We start from the raw sequence: 24248 nt of genomic DNA on the forward strand, positions 1-24248 counted from the left end.
AAGGGGTTTGAATATACATTTTCTGCCAGGTTTTGGTGAATATTCATGATTTTAAGGCGGAAGGATACGAGAGTTAAGAGGTTGGTTGGGTTGAAATGTAGGGTGGAAAACTGCAAGTTTGTGTATGTCAAGTTTTCCATGATAAACCTCATACGTGCTTCTGAGCAAGCGGTTGTCATATGTTGCTCCATCTGTTGTAGAAAGCGTTCTTTCCAACGAAAGTTTGGGAAAAGTTAGAGTCGGTCTAACAGACGAGAATTAACATTAATTAATATACTATTCAAAAAAAGTAGGGGATATTTGATTTTGGGGGCATAATACTAAAATATGCAAATGACTACGAAAAAAGTCACTATAGAACCTAACAGAAGAAACATTTCCAGTTACATGTGACGCCCAAACGCACCAATAGCTACCGCATGGAATGCAGGTGATGCTTGGGATCATCATGGGGGTCCAACCCAAGATTTGCACGACTCTGACTTTGAATGTTACAGTCATTGTGGCATTGAATTCCAGGGTGGAAACATCAGTTTAATTGTTTTAGTGACCAGAAAACAAATTTTGATATGCGTCGGCTTACCCAAAATGAAAGGTTACGTGCCCTTGGCATGCTACAGATCGGCACAACACAGGCGGTTGTGGCGCGGACGATGAATGTTTCTCAGTCTGTCATAAGCAGGCTATGGTCCAGATACCGTGATACACAATCTGTACAGGACAGACCACGCTCAGGTCGACCAAGGGCGACAACTCAAGCCCAGGATCGATTTATCCGTACCTTGGCCTTGAGAAATCGTGTCATCACAGCAACTCAGATCAGCGCTCGTCTTCAAACAGACACTGGTGTGAGAGTGAGTGGCCAGACGATTCGGAATCGACTGCATAGGGGTCACCTTCGCGCCCGACGTCCTCGCGTGATCCCTTGTTTGAGAGATCATCACATTCAGGCAAGACGTCGTTGGTGTAGGGATCGTCAACACTGGGATAATCGACGCTGGAGCAATGTGATGTTTTCAGATGAGTCAAGGTTCACTGTTGATTTTTTGGACATACGTAGGAGGGTGTGGCGTCGTCGAAACGAGCGCTTCCAAGACGTTAACGTCATCAGACATGATCGATTTGGGGGTGGTTCTGTTATGGTGTGGGGAGGCATCACTGTTGCTGGAAGAACGGCTTTACATGTTGTTGCAGGGCGTGTTACAGGCCAGTACTACCGGGACAACATCTTGGCAGTCCATGTTGTGCCGTTCGCACGACGTCATGGCCGCCGTTTCATCTTCCAGGATGACAACGCAAGATGTCACAGGGCCAGGATCGTTACAGGTTACCTCCAACAACAGAACATCACCACATTACCTTGGCCAGCACTGAGTCCCGACCTCTCCCCCATCGAGCATGTCTGGGACATGCTTGGACAGAGGTTACGTCAACGTCAACAACGTCCTGCCAATGTCCAAGAACTTGCTGCTGCGTTGCAACAGGAATGGGACAATCTGGACCAAAATGACCTTAGACGTCTCATTAGGAGTATGCCACGTCGGATCAATGCTTGTTTGGCAAACAGAGGAGGATTTACCCGTTACTGACTTGGTTGTGATGCTGTGGCAACTTTGCTGTTTGACCCCGGGTATCATTTTACCCTTATAATGGTCAGTCTGTGCCTTACTTAGTCTAACGATCATTTGGAATAAATCGATGAATGTGAACTTCATTTCATTTTGTCATTTGTTTCTTCGTCAGTTTCATTAGGTGACTTTAATAACACTTAAAAATCAAATATCCCCTACTTTTTTTGAATAGTATATATCAAACGAAAAATCATGTATGCTAGTTCTATGTATATAATTATTAAAGGGAAATAACTGCGATTAATCAAATAATGTTAAATGGTATTTCATTTTCATATTATCTGTATTAATCGTGTTTGGCTGTGAAAAGTAAATAGATAAATAAATATATAAACCATATATCAATGTTACTAAACGAGAGAACACAATTTTGTGTTCCAGAAATACGAAACATTCTCTACGCTATTTATTTTTAATCACGATTCCCATATGTGACGTCACGACCCACGTGGTTTTACATGCTTGCCGCCATATTGGTGCATATGGAGCACGTTTTATTTCAAGGGGTTTTCAACGTGCCATCAACTATAGTTTATGTAAATTAGAGCTATACAAAGTATCTGAATATGCCGGCGTATTTTCAGCGCCCCGAAAATGCTCTTAAAAGAGCGAATGGTAAGATCACAAGTGGTTTTGTAATGTGGAGGTGTTGGAACCCATAAAATAAAAATGTGCACCACATAATTGATTTGTCGATAAGTCAGCGCAACCATCTGGTCCTAGTACAACTTTGAATTAAGACAAATCTGCCTTTAACGAAATTATTTTTTTTAAAGCATATGGTCAGTCGTTGAATAAAATGGCGTGGTTTCGGTCCCAAGCGTCCATAGATGATCAGGAGTAGAGAATGGTTCCAGTCCTCACTACTGATTTCTTAACTCACAAATTTACGTACGGTACGGTAACTCAGGGCCGCGGTAACTCCGCCATATAAGACAAAACGAAATTTAGGTAAGCAGGTGAAACAAATTTGGAATTTTTGAAAAAATTTGATTGCAATTTCAAAGATACCAGTCTCCCCCACCCCTCCCGTTTCATCAGGTCTGGCCAAGTTATGTAAATTTTGCCCCCACTTTTTTCACTTCAAACTTTTCAACTTTGGCATTGTATCACTAAAAGAACCTTCCCGAGCCCAATTGTGCAGTAATCTCCCAACAACAGATCCATCTGTAATCTCCAAGATGGGTTATCCAGAAACGGAAATGCAGCAGCGAAGTCTGGGCTATCACCTCAACCTTTTTTCAGTTTTTCTCTAAGTTTGCTCCTTTTTTATTTTTGCATTTTGTTAGCAATATGCTTGGATAGATCTTTCTGAAGCTCTGCCATGTATTTCTGCATTTTTCTTCTCGGTTGAGCTGCAATCGATATTGGCCGTTTTATTACATCCGGGGGGGGGGGGGTGGATGGCTGAATGGTTAGCGTCCGCGCGCTGTATCATAAAGTCTGTCATTGAGTCGACTGGCTCGACTGGTTTCAAATCCCCGGTTGTACGTGACAAGTAGTAGGGTCACCTGTCCATCCTCGTGGGTTTTCTTCGGGTCCGCCGGTTTCCTCCCACTGCTAAAGGCCCCTATGCGCAAGCGAATTATTAAAATAAAATTAAACCATATGTTAGTCCCGAAATGACCTAGTTTGTGTCGAGTGGACGTTAAACCCCATTTCTCTCTCTTTTTATTACATCCTGTTGTTTGGACTTGCTCATTGATTTAATATACTGACCTGTCTTTTTTTTCCCCCCTTAATGTTAAAAGACACAAAAAGGAGGGTCAATATTACCTCCTGATTCAATATTATGGGTACACACTTTCCAGCCAATCTGCAGAGTATATCTGATTTTGACGAGATCTCGTGCGTGCAAAGAAAATCCTTACTAAATTCCGGCGTGCAACCTAACACTTCAAGCGTGATGAAGATAAATCCACGAGTCATAAATAAAGCTATTTATGTTTGGCGTGTAATTTCAAAAAAGTACCACTGAAATTCAAAATTATAGCAACCACTGCACGCGTACATTAGCCACAAATGGCAACTCAACTGGGTCAATTTGACTCGCACACTGAGTCACTTCACCACTTACCGTTATGGTAGTTGTCTCCCTTGCATGTCGGGTATTATCGAATGCGGATCAACGAGTACCGTATACGGGAAAAAAATGACAATTAGTACTGATTAAATTAAAGTCGCTACAGGCAAGGTAAAAATGTTGTGCCAAACTTGCGTGAAAATCTAAAGAAAATTTGCGTGCACTGATCTCTGAAAAAAATTACTCGTGCATGCACCGGACATACTCTGCAGACTGGCTTTCCATGATGCGTTTCTGGTCATCTGTGTCCTCAGAGGTATAATAGTTAATTTACTGTCATAGGATTCAACAACTGCCGTGAGAACGACTTTCATCATCACTGAGAATATTGATTGAGCGACATCATCTTTCTATATCCTTTTATCTTTGTTATCGTCAACAATATCACCAAAAAATCTTTGAAGTCGGCTGCTTAAAACACTTCTTGACCTCAAGGAAAGCATCCGTATGATGCATCTGGTACTCTTGTCCCCGGTGATAATGCTTCGTCCAGGGGGCCTTGTTAGGACATTCCCAAGAACGGCAAGAAATTTAACTCCAAGAAGGCAACAGGGTGTTTGAAGTCTTCTATAATAATTTTGTATGAGCACTGCATGAGCTTGAACAAGACATGAAGTTGATTTCCGCTGTAATCACTATTTGGGTAGGTTATGATCAGACAGCATGGGGTCTCCCTTACTGTTTATAATGTATCTTCCTAATAGCGAGGGTAATCCTTTCAGCAAACAGCCACTCCTGTAGAGTTTTGGTTTATCACTTTCTAGTGAATGCAGAGTTGATGACTTTTTGAAGTAATACTGTCCAAAGGATGCAGGTGACAATTTAACTCAAGAAAAGTTTTACCAAAACATTCGTTCACTATTCGAATTGCTGCATGATTAGCTGCTGCCCTATCAGTCATGGTACTGTTTATGTGTGACAGAAGTGTCTCTATTACCTCACTAAATTCAGCATCTTAGTGAATGTCACAATAGGTACATGTACGTGCTAGATGGCTAACTTAATTCAACTAAATGAGAATAAATACAAAAACATTTAATCTGGAACACAATTACTATTTTAATTCTGAATAGTTCAACTTCGTACTTTGCATTTGTATTCCTTATGGCCTAAGGGCGTCAACTATTGATTTTAGTGAATGCCCCGACCCCCAGGGGCAGAGCCTTTAGTGCTCGAAGGCCACAATTCTGAATGGATTATTTTGTAACTTGGTATACTTATTCCTTATACCCCAAGGACGGCAACTTGATGTAGGTGCACGACCCGCTACTCCCCTTAATCTTAATGAAACAAAACAATAAACTTAACAAGAATCTGATTTGGCACAATTTACATCAGGTAAACAATAATAGCAAATTATTTTGCATTGACTCCCAGTCAGTAAAACTTTAAAAGTTGGTCACTTAATATTAATGTCATTAAAATCCTTTTAAAGTACATGTAATCGTAATGAAACAAAACATTTAGTTGACAAGAAGCTGATTTGGCACAATACATGTACATGTCTACAGTAGTTGGGTTTCGAGGTAATCTGACAAATTTATTTCAAAGTTAATCATGCCTCTCCTAATATCTGTTGGTGGGGGTAGTTTCTTATGTGTGCTGAATCTCTTCTCAGGCCAAACAAAGTTACCACCAGCTCTTCTTACAAAATCGACTTTGAAATCTTCATCCACATTAGCATCTAAGACTGAAAGAATATTCCCGATGAAGTACTTAACGGATCATTTAGTTGTAAATTTGACTAATACCCAGTGTCCCGTTATCAGATCTCTTTGTTACAGGTTCTTTAGGTTCTTCTGCTGCAACTATATCCTCATACTCTTTAACTTCACTTTCACTATCACTTTCACTACTTACAACATTCACTGATTTTGTGTTTTTTCAGTTTCTTCTAAATCTCTAACTGAAATGCTTTTTCCAGGAGAAATTCTACTTCGTCTTTTTCTGATTCTGGTTGTTCTGGTGAACGCATTTGGGTAAGCATTTCAGTTACACAATTTGACTGTGTGCTGTTAAGAGGAAGGCACACAAAGCTAATATTATCATTGCATTCCTTTATAACTTTCTGTGATACATGTAGATGAAAAGAAAGGTTATCTCCAATTAATATCGTCTTGCCATTTAACCTTTTACAGAAAGGAAAATGAGCATCAAACCATCCACTTTTTGTATGGTTGTATCTTGTATGAGGTGGACCACCTTGACACCATGCATCTCATATGTTCTGCTTTGTAAACTACATATGGTGGCCATATTTCACCTGCTGCATTCCAGCAAACATGCTGGTCGATGATTTTGTGCTGTTCATTATTCGTTCTGGGTATTTAGTCCCCCTTTTAAATACATGTATGCATTTGATCCTTCCTGGGTCATCTGATAATTTGTTTCATCATAGTTGATGTTAGTTGCAGGTACATCCTTCACTACTACTTTTAGATTATCAAAGTACATATCAATAACTTTAGCATCTGTAGCTGCTCTTTTTCTTGATATATTTTGACACATTCTTGTACATGTATTTAAAATATCATTGTGATGCATTAAAAATGATTTGCACCATTCTAATCCATCAGAATAGTTTTTATAGTTCCTTGCACCTACTTGTTTTTTTATAGTGTCTTACCAATTTTTACACCTGGAAAGGAAGATTTTATTAATTGTACAGAACTTTCGGGCCTGCAAATAAGTGACCAAAGTCACCCCTAAAAATTTAGGGGAGAAATTAGTTGTGGACATCTTTTCAGTAGTATATTATGTCTGTTCACTTGCTGTGCTTAGTCCTTTCTGAAGGACAGAAAGTTCGCTGAAGTTAAAAATTCTTCAAAAATGAGCCCTAAAAAAAAAGAATTCTTCAATAGATAATAAACAATTCTGAAGTTCAATAATAGCACTGACTTTAAAAAAAATGTGAAATTATAACTCCTACTAGAGATAGGTTGACCTGAATATTTTTTTCCAGTCAGTCAAAAGTTAACTCACTGTTCAGTCACATCATTTTATGGTAATATTTTGTCTGTAAATTTGGCAAAACAAACCCTCCCCCAACCCTTTTTGCCTCTTGTCATATTACATCCATTTCATATTTCATTCTGTTCATTTTAAAAAGTACCATATCAATCAAAGCAGGAATGTAGACGTATATTGCAACGTTGGCGATGCTCTTGTTATGGTTAATCATTATTATAGGTTGGATTCAAATCTGTAACATCATACCCGATAGTTGATTATGTTCTTGTAGTGTTAATAAATGTGACCTGCAAAAGGTAGATTTAGCTCTTGCATAATGTATGCTAAATTAAGTGATTTTTTTTTCTTATTTTCAGAGTTTATGGATGTTGGCAAGAGGCAGAGAGCCCTTGAAACTCTGTCCGATGTCATTAAAAGTAAACGTCATAGGACATGGCAGAAGGTCCATGAGCCTATTATGCAGAAGTATCTTCAATTATGTGTTGAACTACGTAAAAGTCATATTGCTAAAGAAGGCTTGTATCAATACAAGAATATTTGTCAACAGGTTCGTAAAAACTGTTGTTTCTTTTACTAAAAAGCATAATTTGCATCCTCATACATTTAACCCCTCATTGACTGGCACTAAGTTGATGTAAAAGTCTGATGTTGCTTGTACAAGTGGTATAATTATTGTACATCAAGAAGTATACCAGCTGGTTAGTCTATTTAGCTAGATACTGGGATCTTTCTTTTTGTGACATTATCTGTGTCTCTTGTTGAGTAAACAGTGTTAGTAAGATGGTTAGCAAAAGGTCTGTCAATTGAGTTGAAGTTGCATGGATTTAACCCCAGGCTTCTACATGTCAAGGGACTAGAAGGGTTGCTCGACAAATACTAAAGACCTTACAAGTGAATTATTTAAATATGTTCCATAAGTTTGTCCCAAAATAAGTTTGTTTTGAATGGATGTTACTATTTTTATACATTTATATTTAGAATACCTTGCTTTTCAGATAACAGGTTATGTTTCAGCTTTTGAATGATTTAGCAGATCTGTGGAGTTAATATTGTAAGAGGAAGTTTAAATTTGTATTTTTCAGGTGAATATTGCATCACTAGTAGATGTTGTAAGATGTTATATTCAACTGGCAGAAGAAAGAACAGAAGCTGCTCGAGAAAAATCACACCAAAAGGTGGTTGATGTTGATGATTTGGATCTTCCAGATTCTCCTGAAAGGTAGGTAGCCAGTGTAGTAGTTGACTACATACCCAAATTATATTGTAAATGCAACACATAATGGCTGAATAACATTGATGAAAAAAGTAAAACATACTGCATGTTTTCTTATTTATAAATTGAAAGAAATGGACAAATTGAATATCAAACTGTTTTAGCATTTTGGAATCACTACAGAATCTTTTTAATTGTGGTCCTTTTTGATGTGAGTAAATTATTTCAGAAAAAGTATGTGACCTATTTACTATCGACTTAAGTGTGCGTATGAAAGGGTTGACTGCACACGCAATCTATCTGGCTATTTAAAGTGCTGGATAGCCTAGCCAGCATTTGGTCATTAACTGAATCTGCACTAATGCTAATCAGCGGATATCTATAAATATGATCTATTTATAAGATGGTAAGATTAGCATATATCATAAACTAGGTTTTAAAACTACACTGTTTTAACTTGTATAGTTAAAATAGATTTCATTAAAACCACAAGACCTAATTGAGGATATGTTGCTAAAACTGATGCTCTGATAAAGTTTTGAAGCTATGTATATGGCTTTATGTAGGATGTCCCATTTTAAAGGACTTTCGAAAATTATTTTCAGTATATTATTGAAAGCTGTAAGTGGTGAAGATACCCAGGATAGAACTGATAGAGCCATCCTCACACCATGGGTCAAATTTTTGTGGGAGTCGTACAGACAGTGTCTTGATTTACTCAGAAATAATTCCAGAGTTGAAAGACTGTATCAAGATATTGCTCAACAAGGTAAATGCTAAATTGCTGAGTGATCAGGATTTTCTACAAAAAGAACGATGGCAAGCAGTTAATCACTAATTAAATTAGGTCTTGAGCAGCAATGAATAAGCAGGTTGGCTAGTCTTATGGAAAGCTCCTGAGATGGAGTTTTACATTAATTTCTATAAATTTACTATTAAATTATTCTCTTAACAAGAGATTGTTAATCATTGATTCAAATATTGGTAGAAATTGCTAGTCAGCGGATATCTATAAATATATACTATTTATAAGATGGTAAGATTAGCAGATATTATAAACTAGGATTGATATCACACTGATTTAACTTCTATAGTTAAACTGGATTTCATTAAAACCACAATAAGACAAGTCATGTTATTCTTAATCTAAGTTGTTGGCAAGACATGTCAGTATCTCAATTTTGATTGTTTATTTTATATTAACTGTATTTTACAATTATTTATTTTCAGCATTCAAATTCTGTCTCAAATATGCCAGAAAGACGGAGTTCCGAAAATTATGCGACAATGTAAGTAAACTATATAATTACTGATATAACCTGGCAAACATTATCAGAAATTTAGATGAAATTTTGTTAAGTCATTTAAAACAAAATACAAAGTCAGAATATAGAATGACATTGAATTTTTTTTTTCCTTTTCTTATAGTTGCGTACCCATTTGGGACACATTCACAAACATCAACATCAGCAGACGGCTATTAACTTGAACAACCCTGATTCACAAGCCATGCATCTGGAAACACGATTGGTACAACTAGATTCAGCTATCAATATGGAACTCTGGCAGGTATGTTAACCTCTAAAATCATCAAACATGAAAGCACATAAACTTCTTTGATTTCGATCAAGTATTGGATTGGGTTGACGTGTAATTTTAAGTGCTCAGTACCATGTATTAAAATTTGTTTTGAAAGATAAGCATCGTTTGGCTTCTTTTCTAACATTGGTTTTATCACCAGACAGAAAATTTGTATCAGATAGATTGTCGTTCAATCCCACAAACATATGCAATCATTCAATTAAGTTTTTATCACAATCAAAGTTGTATAGCCATTATCCCTTAAGGGGGTGGACAGTAGAAAATTTCAGTTTTTTTAATAATTGAGGTAAAGTCACCATTCTTACACATCTAAGAACACATCCATTGAATATTACAAAAACGGCCGAAAAATTTTCCTGGGGGTACATGTTGCTATGGAAACGGCGGCCATCTTGGATTTCTGCATATAATTTTAGTCATCCAGTTTCTCAGAAACTATTCAACAGAATGTTTTAAAATTAAGCAGAGAGGTTACTGACATGTTCCTTTGTGCAATAGGCAAGTTTCATTACAAAATAATAATTAGAAAGCAAGTTATACACATTTTAATGTTAACTTCAAAATTCTTTCACGTGTCACAGTTGCTATGGCAACAATATATCAGGAACTATTTTGCAGATTTCAATAAAATTCTCCTATTGCACAAAGTTATTATATAGAAAATTATATTCCAAGTTTCAAGAAAATCTGACGATAATTTCCAGAGATATAGCATGACTAAAATTGGTAACTCTAGAAAAAAACTGTTTTGAGAAATCAACAACTGAAGTTGAAGTATTTCAGTAGAACAACTTACGCCGATCTGTTCAATTCATTTATTTAATATTAAAAAACTGACTTTTAATATATATATTTTCTAATGTTTTTCTTATCAATATACAGTATTTTCTTATTTTATTTCTTGTGTGTAAATTTACAACCGAACATTGGCATAGGAATAGATGTTATTCAAAACAACCATAACTATAATAATCACTGACAGCAGGCCTACCTGGTAATGGTATTGCAACCATACCACTACTAGGTCTAGCAGACGAATATTCATCTTCATTTTGTTTATTATGAGTGTCTGTCATACTTATTTAGTCATCTAAACAATTTCAAACGCATTTTATTTGAAAATCTTCAAAAATATTGATAAACAGTGACGTACGGTTCAGCAATATAGCAACCAGGATTGATTTGGGACCTGAGCTTAGTGCGCATGCCTATTGACCTGACCTAGAGGATTGCCCGCTTCTGATTGGACACTTCACCATTGACCTATGTGACCGACCAATCAAATAACGTAATCTTGAAATAACCTCATTAGGTATGCAAATCTTGTTCTTGCTTGCTATTTTTATCTCAATACAGAAGAAAGGTTTCAAGACACCCCCAAAAAACGTCATTTCCTTTCAATAGGGGAAATCCCAAGCTTTCTAACAGTATCCAACATGGCGACAGTTTACCGGTCGGAAGCCAAGTATTTCACGTATGAAATGCCTATTGTTTTTAGATTTATATCAATAGTTTTAGCGGAATTAGGGCAAAATAAAAAAGGGTGGGATCATTCAGAACCAAATTTTGTAGAAATAAAGAAGAATTTTGTGAAAAAAATGACTGGTATGTGTTCCTAGATAGTGTTACTCACAGATAATCATAAAACCTCAAAAACGATTTTATTGTTAAAATTCACCAAATGAAGTGCGAACGACGGCCTTAATATGCCAAGTCTATTAAAGAAAGGGTTATAGTCTGTCATTGTAAACTAGTTTGATTATTATGTTGTATAGCAGGCAGATATCAACATGGCTAACATCACACTACATATATGATGATTTTATTAATACTATATAGTGAATAAATATAAAGAATCTTGTCTTGGCAAACCCATGGATGCTTAATATGCATAGCAAATACAACTGCTTAGGTATTTACCTACTTTTTATTTCAGGAAGCTTTTAAAGCTGTAGAAGATATCCACGGATTGATCAGTTTATCCAAGAAGCCTCCACGTCCATCGCTTATGGCTAATTATTACCAGAAACTTGGTCTTGTCTTCTGGAAGTCTGGAAATCGATTATTCCATGCCTCCACTTTACATCGTCTTTATCACCTGTCACGAGAACAGAGAAAAAATCTTGCGTCTGAGGAACTCACGCAGTAAGTGAATACACAACATCTTGAAGCCAAACATATGCCTTTTGTTAAAGGCTTTGTGTTACTGAAAGAATGTCATTTTATTTAGCATTAAAAAAGCTAGTTAGATTTCGAGGGGGCGAGTAAAGGTTATATTTTGATTGTATTAATTTCGCTAGATCTTGCCCAGTCATCCCCAGTTTAAAATATTCTGTCTCCACTGTACTGCTACATCACGGGCCACTGTGGCTAACTGGAGGTTGTGGGTTTGATACCTGTGTTGGCCGAGAAAGTTCATGAGCGTTTTCCAGCATGGCTTCCCCTTGTCTGGTGCGGGACTGCCACACCAAAATGTTTTAGGAAGTCCCAAATTGACGTGTTGTGAGTCGGACATTCAAACTGACCATTCATTAAATAGTTATTGTAAAATATTTTTTCTTGTAGGATGGCATCAAGAGTTTTATGTGCCACATTGGCTGTACAGATACCGCCATCACGTAATGCAATTGGAGAACTTTTAGAGATGAATGAAAGTACGATGGAGAAGAAACGCCACCTAGCAACACTACTAATGTTACCCAACCCCCCAACTAGACAGGGATTGATTAAAGATTTGGTAGGTTCTTCTGGGCGTTGATGAATCTTCATCAAAAGTTATAGAATATTTTTCAGGAATAAATAGCAATTATTATTCAATTAAAGTACAAAACAATATTCTCGCAAAAACACTAAATGCCCAAAGTGGCAAACACTAATCAGCAATGTGAGAGTAACACAACAGTTGCAGCAGGGTTTGCATCAAGATTGACAACTTTGCTGCACCTAATACTTACACAAGTGGACAAGTTTATTTGCTGAAGAAATTAGTTCCATTTAAGAGCCTTGTTTTAGTCATTTTAGACTCTTTTATATGCATCCTACGCCGTTCACTATCTTCTATAGATAGATGTACTGTCCAAGTATGCTATATTATAATCTATTTATTGAAAGCTACTACTTTCTGTTTGATGATTATCTATATAACATCAACTACCATAATAAACAGGACAAAAACTAAACATATCTAAAATTTATGTACCTGAACTGAAATGTGGAAGTTAAAATTATTCCCCCAAAATTAAAGATAGCCAGTGAGCATCATGTGTTTGTAAAATTAAGACATCAATATTTGAATAAGTCTACCTCAAATGTGTTAATTTGGAGGTGGAATTCAAAACAGGATTTATAGGGAAAATTTTCTAATTCTTATAATCCCTCTTAATTTGATTTTCTTGAAGATGATTACTTGTAATAATTTCATGGTTTACAAAAACTTGACCTTGTTTATGTTTCAGGTTAAGCATAATGTTATACAGAATGTATATCCTGAGTTACAGAATCTCTATCAATGGTTAGAGGTTGATTTTCACCCATTAAGTTTGTACACGAGAGTAACCACACCGTTAGATGTTATATCTAAAAATGATGAACTGAGTCAGTATGTACCTGCTCTAGAAGATATTGTCATAACTAGAGTCCTAAAACAGGTAATTGTAATTTATAAAACTGAACAAAGTAATAAACCTGTTGAACGGTAGTGAATAACTAATAAGCTTTTGTTTTGTAAGGTTTTTAAGCCCTTGTTGGGGGGGTTGGATAGCCGAATGGTTAGCACGTGCGCACTGTATTGTAATGTCTTCATTGCGTCAACTGGCGTTGTTTTGATTGTACGTGACAAGTAGATGGTCGTCTGTCCAACCTCATGGTTTTTCTTTGGGTTTTCCAGTTTCCTCCCATTGCTAAAGACACCTATGCGCAAGTGAATTATTGAAATAAAATTGAACCATGTGTTAGTCTCGAAATGACCTAGTTTGTGTCGAGTGAACGTTAATGCCAATTACAAAAAAATTAAGCCCTCATTCCACTTGGCAATTGTATGTGACAAGTAGATGGTCGTCTGTCCAACCTGGTTTTTCTTTGGGTTTTCCGGTTTCCTCCCATTAAGACACCTATGCGCAAGTGAATTTTTGAAATAAAATTCAACCATATGTTAGTCTCGAAATGACCTAGTTTGTGTCGAGTGGACGTTAAGAGCCATTTTAAAAAAATTTTACAAAAAAATTAAGCCCTCATTCCACTTGGCAATGATATGTCAGACTGACTAGGAAAGAGTGTTTGGTAGTGTGACTAGGATAAGTAGTGGTTGTCTCCAGGTAAAATTTTCGATGTGGTGGGGTTAACAAGAAATCAACAGATAGGTATATTGTTCAGGTCTTAATTATTTTACTGCTTGATGTACACAACTCATCAATTTAAAATAAGAGGTATTGAAAATATATCTTAGAAACGTTGCTCAACCCTGCATCTTATGACAGGCATCTCCTGCAACATAGTATGGCAATCTGGTTAAAACACAGATCCTATTTCGTTTCGTTTTTATAGTTCAAAATTTCGTTTTACTTGTCTTGACTACACTTGGATCTGGAAGAGTTATTTAACTCGTGTTCTGAATGGTGTCAGGGATAAGCCAATGAAACGGTCTGTTACGGCAAGCTTTAGGCGTGTTTTGCACGGAACTGTGCGTAATCCACTATTAACATCAATGCTGATTGCTTAATCAAATGTCTGACATCATAGGGTCATAAGTCGGTCTTTTGACCCCTGACGTGACCTATCGCTATAACTTGTCAGATCTTCAGTTAGTGTAGGCCATCGAAAGTATAAAAAAAACGAAACGAACTATAGATCTGTATTTTATTAATCAGATTGCATAGTATGGTAAAGTCAAACCACATTTTTTGCCTTCTCCCATCTAAAACTTCTTGCACTACTCAAATTACTTTGATCGAGTATGTTTAATTAAAAACACAACGCCCATTCGGAAAAAGATTTGTATTTAGTGAGATTTCAGGCTTTTGTGTTACTGAAGAAATTATTTCAATTTGTTCAGCGTCAAACAGAGCCAAGATGAAATTAAAGTTTGATTTAATTAAAGTAATTGTATTTCTATATAATATAATTATCTAAATCTTACTTACAATATAAATATTAATTAATGTGAAACTAAATGTTATGTCCTGAAGCTTAATATGTTTCACAGTGGTTGACTGTTTATTTGTGAATGTGAACTAGTAGAGACCAAATACTTTTTTATACACCCACATTTTCATGTGGATGTATATTGTCGTCGCCTCTGTCCGTCCATAATTGTTTGTGAACAGTCTACAGGTCACAATTTTTATCCGATTTCAATGAAACTTGAAATTTAGGTTTATCACCCGAAGATCTCGGTTCCTTTCGATATTGGCATGTATCGGACTGTAACTTCATGATTATGGCCCCTGATTGTACGAAAAAATCACGTTTTTAGCTTGTGAACATCGTAGAGGTCACAATTTTTATCCGATTTGGTTTAAACTTGAAATGTATGCTTATAACCCAAAGATCTCGGTTCCTTTTGATATTCGTGCATATTGGACCGTAACTTCCTGAATAATGGCCCCTGATTATACGAAAAATCGCTTTTTTAGCTTTTGGACCCTATAGAGGTCATTTTTATCCGATTTAAAAAAAACGTATTATATCACCGTTTCACCCTAAGGACGGCCGAGTTCGAATATCGTGAAAATCGACGCAAAACTGACAGACAAAATGGCTGCCCGTCGTTCCCAAACAGCGTAAAAATATGGTATATCAAGGTTGTGGACCCTATAGAGGTCACAATTTTTATCCGATTTTGTTGAAACTTAAAATGTAAGTTTATAACCCAAAGATCTCGGTTCCTTTCCGTATTTGTGCATATCGAATTGTAATTTCCTGAATTATGACCCTTGATTGTAGGAAAAATCACTTTCGTTTTAGCTTGTTCTTTATCCATCTCTCGAAAATGTGGGCGTATCCTGCTTGACAGCCGCTGGTTTTTATAAGATACGCTTTACCCTTTTACAGAAATATTCTGGTGATATAACATAAAATGAAATTAGTTTTTGCTCTGTACACAATTTAATTTGAGTTGACCAATTTTCACCTGTTTTAAAAACAAGCTCATTTAAAAATTGTGAATATTGTGCAGAAAAGTATAGACATTCAACCCATTTCATTTTAGATTATAAATGAATTGAATTTTATCCTTTTAACTATCAGTAGGACATTAAACCCCATTTCATTTCAACTTGTCAGGCAGTATAAAGATTACCTAAGCACGCATTTATGAAATCCAAAAGACAGTGAATTATAAAAGGTCAAGTTTATAATTTTCAGATAAATGTAGTAGTGGTCGGAATGAGTATTGTGTAGTGTTGAATTACTGATAAAAGTGCTCAATAAGGCCGTGTAAAATCGATAACTTGTTTTCTTTTCCCCATGTTCTGCGTAAGAGGGTGTACGCTAAACACAACACAAACTGTGATTTTCAACACAAGCTTTTGCAAGGCCTTTATACACTATTGATGTGGCCGCTCCTTGTTCACAAATAGTGTAAAAGTGTTAAATTGGTGAAACCAGGAAGCTGATTGGATTTCAGCAATTTCCGTTAATTATTTCTAGAGTTATGGCCCTTGTTTCAATTTGTTGGACCTTGGAATGCTCGAACAACAGCAGTTATCATCTAATCTGTAAGACATTAATATGCATTATTTAAATCAGTAAAACAAGAAAGCCTGTCAAGTTTCAACTATTTCTGTAAATTACTTCCAGAATTAAGGCCCTTGTTTCAGTTTGTAGAACCTTGTATACCCTCAACAGACAAAAATTATAATTTGGTCTGATGAAATAGGGCAGGCATAAAATATAATAATTAAATGATTTGCCTCATTGTTGGCTTGTTTTAATTTGTGTTGAGAAGCTGTTTGGGGGATATTTTTGTACCAATTCGTATCAATTTTACATAGCCTAATGGTCATGTCTCTAGTAATATTATCTCTGATGCTACGGTGTGACTTCTTGATAATTACATCATATTGTATAAATTATGATGCAAGATTGTTTCACCATGTACATTGTTCAAACAGGCTTTTGTGTTACTGAAAAAATTATTTCAATTTGTTCAGCGTCAAACAGAGCCAAGATGAAATTAAAGTTTGATTTAATTAAAGTAATTGTATTCCTATATAATATAATATTCTAAATCTTACTTACAATATAAATATTTATGCTGGATGACAAAATAAATGTTAAAGTGTTCCATGGAAATAAATTTTCTTTTGAAAATGTTGATCTTTAAGGCAGGACATGATGTTGGGAGCAGATCTAGATAACAGAATACCGGGACAGACTTGTTAACTTAATTTACATTAAACATCTAGAAGGCGTTAGTGCATTAATAACTTCACAGGTTAAACATGCATTATGCAAGAGCAAAATCTGCTCAATACAAGTGTTTCTTTAGGCCTGAAATTTTATCTAAATTATCAATGAGACATTAATTAACTTATCCAGACCATAATAAACTCAAGGCTAGCCTTCGATGTTGGCTGGATTAGATTTCTATATGCCGCTAACGGTCATTGATAATTAAATCAGAAAAAGTGGATAATCCTGACTATGCTGTTTATATTATTGATTTTTATATGCCCACATTGAAATGTGGACGTATATTGACGTCGCCCCCGTCCGTCCGTCTGTCTGTCGGTCCGTCCGTCCGTCCATCGTCCACAATTTCTTGTGAACGCTCTAACGCCAAAAGTTATCATCCAATTGTTTTAAAATTGATATATGTTGTTTACATTAGTGAGATGAAGAAGCCTATTTAATTTCAACAATTTCCATTTATTACGTCTAGAGTTATGGCCCTTGTTTCACTTTGTTGAACCTTGTGAACGCTCTAACGCCAAAAGTTATCATTCGATCTTTGTTAAATTTATATGCATTATTTAGATTAGTGAAACGGAGAAGCCTCTTGAATTTCAGCAATTTCCGTTTATTATGTCTAGAGTTATGGCCCTTGTTTCACTTTATTGATCCTTGTGAACGCTCTAACTCCCAAAGTTATCACCCGATCTTTGTGAAAATTATATGCATGATTTAAATTGGCGAAACAAAAAAGCCTATTGAATTTCAGCAATTTACATTAATTACTTCTAGAGTTATTGTCCTTGTTTCACTTTGTTTAACCTTGATAATGCTGATTGATGATAGTTATCATCAGATATGTATGAAATTTATATGCATCATTTAAATTTGTGAAACAGGTCTATTGAATATCAGCAATTTCCGTCAATAATTTCTAGAGTTATGGCGATTGTGAACGTTTGAATGACAAAAGTGATCATGTGATCTTTATGAAATTTATATGCATTATTTAAATTAGTAAAACGAAAAAGCCTGTCAAATTTCAACAATTTCTGTAGATTACTTCCAGAGTTGAGACCCTTTTTTCAGTTTGTAGAACCTTGTAAACCCTCAAACGACAAAATTTATAATCTGATCTGTATGGAACGGTCTTGTAAAGACCCCCAATTACGTACAAAGGAATAAATATGCGACAACCCTTGACGACCGCTCGGACGATTTAGCTGCTGTGGGCGTATGTTTTGTTGCCTGGCAACCTATCTTAGTAATGATGACCGAGACTATGCAAAAATTTCACCCGCTTCTTTCTCGGCTCATAGTGGATCAATTTGACTGAAATTTACAGCAAATTACCGTTACACTATCTAGTTTTTAACTATTATAGCGAGAACTGCCATCTCTTTATCTTATCTCCCATAATGCATCTTTAATAAAATATAATCATCAGTTTGAATGAACATAGGCATTTTCAAATTGAATTATTTGCAAGCCATCTGAGATGTTACCAAGTTAACTTATTAGTTAATGAAAATAACTTACTCTAATTAGTTCAGATGTTGAATTTTTGAAAATTAAGCCTTTTGAATAAACAAAATTTACGTTCTTGATGATTGCTCTTTAAATTATGGAAATAAGTTAGATTGCATATTTAACTTAATTATATAGAAATAAGGTTCACTTTAACAAAAACATTTAGCTGCAAGTTGTATTATTGTTCATGCAAATTAAAAATGATTTGTATGTAAAATGCTGGTCAGCGGATATCTATAAATATATACTATTTATAAGATGGTAAGATTAGCAGATATTATAAACTAGGATTGATATCACACTGATTTAACTTCTATAGTTAAACTGGATTTCATTAAAACCACAACCATGGATAAACAGTTTAATATTTACTAAAATAATAAGAAATAAATACAGAAATTTTAGACAATCACCATTTTATTCTTACTATTATATTTTCAGGTTTCCCAAGTTTATCAAACGATAGAATTTGCCCGTCTTTCTTCTTTGGTACCATTTGCTACACAGTTTAGATTAGAGAGAGTTATTGTTGATGCTAAGAAAACACTAGAATTACAGGTAAGCTGGCAGAATTGCAGGAAGCAGGGCATCTTTTAGTACAGATGGAATATAAAACACAAAATGAATGATTCCAGAATCTGTAGACTCAATATTTTTTTTTTTTAAATTTTATAACAATACGCTTTACTTTAACCCTTTGTGGTGGACAGAATCCTGTATCTGCCGGTAATTACCGAATGCTCTGCTGATGAAGACTGCTAGTCATTTCATAAAATAGGAATCCAGATCATTCTTGATCTTTCATCTTGGGACTAGTAGTTTTTCTATATGATTTACTTATATTAGTTTCAAATATATTTAATTAGATTATGTTAACTACTGTTTCTCTATTATTTTACACCTGATTTTCCATGTAGATCATTGGCTGAGAAAGTTGATTCGGATTTTCCGAAGTGGTGCATGACGGAGGGCACAAAAACTGAGGTCCCGTGTATACATTGGCATTTAAGAGTAGGCCATAGAGCCGCTGCCCGTGCAAAATTTCGCTCATAGTAAACTGTATGGCATATGCTGGTCTTCATTAGCCCTGTTTGATTGACCCCATTTCTTTTTCAAGTAAATCATTTATATTCCAGCAATGTTTAGAATGTTTTCAGTTATTTGCATCCTACGCCGTTCACTATCTTCTATAGATAGATGTACTGTCCAAGTATGCTATATTATAATCTATTTATTGAAAGCTACTACTTTCTGTTTGATGATTATCTATATAACATCAACTACCATAATAAACAGGACAAAAACTAAAAACAAATTCAGTTATGCCAGTTTATTTCATTGGATTTGACAGGGAATAACCCATTAAGATTTTCCTGAAACCTAATTTCCCGAGATAGTAATTATTAGGGGCATCTTTATGTGACGCTGTTTAAATTATCTGAGTTATTTAGTTTTATTCCAGTAACTGTTGGGAGTTACATACATAATGCAATCAATTCAGGATTGATGAATGAGGCTACACAGCTTACAAGTTTGACTTGCATTTTAGGTCCGTATAAACCATCAGACCAGATCATTGAGTTTTGGTACGAATCTTGATGTCGCCCAGCGAGAAGATGTGCCTGAAGGACCATATATACAGAGCATGCCCAGTGAACAGATTCGTAATCAGCTGACAGAGATGGCCAGGTCACTTCACAAAGCCCTGACTTTCATAGTTCCTCATGAAAAACAGGTATGAATTTAAAAGATTACTGGGAGGGAATTGGGACCAAAACGTGGCATTAGAAGAAAATTTAAGTTAAAATGTGCATTGTTTATATTTGCACAAATAATCTTATAAGATACATTATGGGAGATTTTTATAGAGAGTTGGCCATTCTTGCTATAACGTTCAAAAGTAGATGATGAAAGAAGAATATATTGAAAAATTCAGTTATCATCGTTGTAATATTTGCCTAGAAATGGTAGCGAATTGTGTCTTCACCTTCGCTGATCGTTTGATTGACAGGCGTTAACTCCACCTACATATCTCGATTATCAAGTAAAGTTTTCAATGGCACACCGAAATGCTTTACAGCGGCCTCGCTAAGTACACTCTATCATTTAGTCTCGATCTAACTGACGTATTTTCATCAGGTAGCTGAGCCATCCGTGGGTCTACAGAGTTGATTTTGGTCTTTTTGTTTAAATAAAGATCTAATTTATAATTTCTATAACATCTGAAGCCTAAATTAAGACTTGCAATAATCAGATTTAGCTCTTGCATAATGCATGTTTAATTGGGAATTTGTAAACTTAGTATAACATGACAAGCATTAAAAAAAAAATCTTAAGTTTAATTTATAGCTTAAATAAAACTTAAAAATGTTACAAAAATATTGAAAAGTGATGTGATGATAGCTTTAATCCATTCTCTGATTTAAACTTGAATAAATTATCATAACTTAACAAGATAAAGTTTATAAAAACTAAGGGTTTTCTTTAGTTTAACGTAGAATTTATCTTGTAGCTCTGTGATATGGTAATTTATCAAGTTAGAAGCAGATCGGCTTCTAAAGATGTGATTTCGGCTCTGATCTCTTTTGAAATTTATTTAGAGTAAACAGGAGTAGGCTCTTCAAAAGATTTAATATAATCCTGTAATATATTAATCAACCATGAGATACCACCTCACAAAAGAACAATTTTCAGAATTTCAAACTAAATAAACTTTTACAAAGTTAATACTTTGATATATCATCTTAGTTGAAATTTATATCAATTCTGTAGGTAATCAAATACAAAGTACAAACTATATCCTGCATATTTTAAAATTTTATATCATGTTTAAAAATTGGTTAAACTCTTCGGATGTCGAGAAAATGTCATAAACTCTTTAATAATCAAGGTATGCTGAGGTGCAATAAAAATGTGTTGAGTCGGAACTGGTTCAATGCAAGGCCATAAGTCTGGCAGTAGGTAGATGGTGACGGGTTCAACACTGATAGACCCATGTGGACCCCTCACAGTACGGGAAACTGGCAACGTGTCCCCCTGCAGATATTGCAAAATAGTGTGCTCATTTTGTCGAGGCACTGTCACACATCGTTTTCCAGGCCTTGGTCGATCTGTAGTGTACACTGTTGTTAACGATCGACCAGTCTAAGGATGGTAGTGTGAAGGAATCCAAACTTTAGGGTGGCAACCGATATTCGTGTATCAAAAAACCGAATTATTCAATGAACTTTTACCATAAAGATAAACAAGCGTTCTATGGATAAACGGGGGGGGGGGGGGGATTGCTGAATGGTTAGCACGTGCACACTGTATCATAAAGTATGTCATTGAGTCAACTGGCGTAGTTTTGATTTCCCTGTTGTACGTGACCAGGAGTAGGGTAGCCTGTCCACCCTCATGGGTTTTCTGCAGGCCCTCCGGTTTCCTCCCACTGCTAAAGACCACTATGCGCAAGCGAATTATTGAAATAAAATTGAACCATATGTTAGTTCCAAAATGACTTAGTTTGTGTCGAGTGGATGTTAAATCCTATTTCTCTCTCTTGTTTTCAAGTACATCTTTTACCATGCCAATAAAACACCTTGAGTGGTTTTCATGTGATTAAGAGGTGAAATGATGATAGCTTTAATCCATTCTCTGAATTAAACTTGAATAGATTATCATAACTTAACAAGATAAAGTTTATAAAAACTAAGGGTTTTCTTTAGTTTAACGTAGAATTTATCTTGTAGCTCTGTGGTATGGTAATTTATCAAGTTAGAAGCAGATCAGCTTCTAAAGATGTGATTTCGGCTCTGATCACTTTTGAAATAAAAAAAAATTTATAACGCAATTTGCCAAAACTTTCAAAATCTTGTAGCAGGTATGTAATTTCGAACTGTTGTTTTGACCTGCTCTTGATATCATAGGTGGATCAGTCTCCATCTTAGAATGTTTTCTAGTTCAATTGATATTGATTGAAAGATAAAAAAAAATTTCTTTTTCTGTGTTGTATTTAGGTTGAACGAGATAATCTGAAGGTAAAGATTATGGGAGAATATCGAACATCGGCTAAACGGGAACACACCAAGATCCTTCAGAGGCGACAGATTATTGAAGATCGTAAAGAACAGCTTGAACATTTTAATGACCAAAAAGTAAGTTGATCTAATAGTTTATCTTTTAGACTATGTTTCAATTGAGACCAAATTTTGACAATGGTCTTCTCAACATCTGATTTTAGACTAAAGACAATATTTCTGTATTGCCTAAAAGTGAAGGAATTGCCTTTGTTCCACTGGAGTGATACTTCACATCACTTTAGCGTCCAAAGGGGCATATAGAGAATGCCAAGAAATATGCGGTTTTAATTTGTAATCTTGTTTATGAAGGTTACAGAGTAATAACGGCTACTATACAGACAAGAACTTTGTTCTAATCTGTGATGTTTCTTGGTGACATGAGCTTTGAATTAATCCACAGATAATTCATCGTCCACTCAGTTATCAATACTTCAATCATTACCCATCTTTTTATTGATCATCACTTCTGAACACATTTATTTTATAAAATAAAAAGTGGCAAACACAACATTAAATCTATTTCAAGAGAAAAACTTATAGTAAATTTGTAACTTTGAAATTTTTTGTTTTCTGCAGGAGAAAGAAGAGATGGAGGAAATGGAAGCACAGAAGAGTAAAGCGTACGAGGAGGAGATGGCCCGGTTAGAACGTGAAGTAGAGGAACGCAAAAAACATAGAGCTGTCCTTGAACATCAAGAAATCAAACGTAAACATGTTAAAGAAAGAATTGAACAACTCAGAAAATCTGAAATGGGTTCCAAATTTTTGGAGAATTTTGATGAAGAGGTTGGTAGAGAACACATCGTCTGAAATTAAATTTTGTTATTTAAATTATGACATAGCAATATATGTCCGACTGTAATTCTTGTCGTGAAGGTAGGCTGAGCTTTTCAGTCACATGACAAAAAATTTTAATTAAAATTATATATGCCTTTGAGATAAATGTGATATGTTCAAAATAAATGTATTAGTAAATGATTTATTGGTGTACTTTATCAGGATATTGCTGATCTCGATGTTGATGAAATTATGCAAAAACAAGTGGAACAATTAGAAAAGGAAAAGAAAGAATTGAATGAAAGATTAAAATTACAAGAAAGAAAGGTATTAAACTAATAAAGTCTTTCTTGCATATGAATTTTTTTTATAGTTAACATCATTAGGAAGCTTGACATGTTAAATTATGTTGGACTAACCACGAAAACCCTGGTAATTGGTTTTTATTTTGTCAAAGGTGAAATTAGTTTAACCCTAAGCAGGGTAAAGAATATGGAGTTAGTATATATGGGGCGGGAACAAAATAATTTGACATTTGGTTAGCAGTGTGAAATGGTTTTAATAAATTTTTGCTTATCAAATCAAATTTTGATAGCAGTTTTGGTCATTTGAGCTGTCATGAATACTTTGTTAAGACGGTAAGACACTGGCTCACTAGCCTGGAAGTCACGTGTTTGATCCCTGCATGGCAGATACAGTGCATCAGGAATATCCGACATGGTTTCCCCCATGTCAGTGGTGCAGGAAGGAGGGTCTGGCAAGGACAGCTGTCTAGTCATTCGGATGGGATGGAAAACTGAAGTCCTGTGTTTACATTTGTGTGCACGTAAGAGATCCCTTGGCAGTTGGAATTTGATATAAGAGTAAGCCATAGTGCTGTGCCCAGGCAAAATTTCATTTATAGCACACTGTATGGCTTGTGCCTGTCTTCATTAGCCCAGTATAGGAGCAGAAAAGTAGGACATTCCACCCCATTTCATTTTGTATCATGA

At 35.4% G+C, this 24248-nt stretch overlaps 1 protein-coding gene across 1 annotated transcript; it reads left to right on the forward strand.

The window, feature by feature from the left end:
- Nucleotides 1-2067: 2067 nt before the first annotated feature.
- On the forward strand, nt 2068-22563 carry LOC126814764 (eukaryotic translation initiation factor 3 subunit A). The gene is made up of 12 exons (XM_050540127.2): nt 2068-2246; nt 7041-7231; nt 7767-7903; nt 8503-8666; nt 9128-9186; nt 9326-9466; nt 11436-11644; nt 12065-12236; nt 12955-13146; nt 18860-18976; nt 19968-20153; nt 22417-22563. The coding sequence occupies exons 1-12, from the start codon at nt 2198-2200 to the stop codon at nt 22561-22563; spliced, it is 1764 nt and encodes a 587-aa protein (XP_050396084.2). The 5' UTR covers nt 2068-2197.
- Nucleotides 22564-24248: the final 1685 nt, after the last annotated feature.

This window comes from Patella vulgata, chromosome 3 (assembly GCF_932274485.2).
Source record: "Patella vulgata chromosome 3, xgPatVulg1.2, whole genome shotgun sequence".
In the NCBI taxonomy this organism is placed as follows: domain Eukaryota; kingdom Metazoa; phylum Mollusca; class Gastropoda; family Patellidae; genus Patella; species Patella vulgata.

What these genes read in the sequence shown, in the direction of transcription:
- LOC126814764 (XM_050540127.2), top strand. Translation starts at nt 2,198, where the DNA reads ATGCCGGCGTATTTTCAGCGCCCCGAAAATGCTCTTAAAAGAGCGAAT. An exon ending in AGAAAACACTAGAATTACAG is followed by an intron (nt 18,977 to 19,967) that starts GTAAGCTGGCAG and finishes CTTGCATTTTAG; the next exon opens with GTCCGTATAAACCATCAGAC. An exon ending in TAGTTCCTCATGAAAAACAG is followed by an intron (nt 20,154 to 22,416) that starts GTATGAATTTAA and finishes TGTTGTATTTAG; the next exon opens with GTTGAACGAGATAATCTGAA.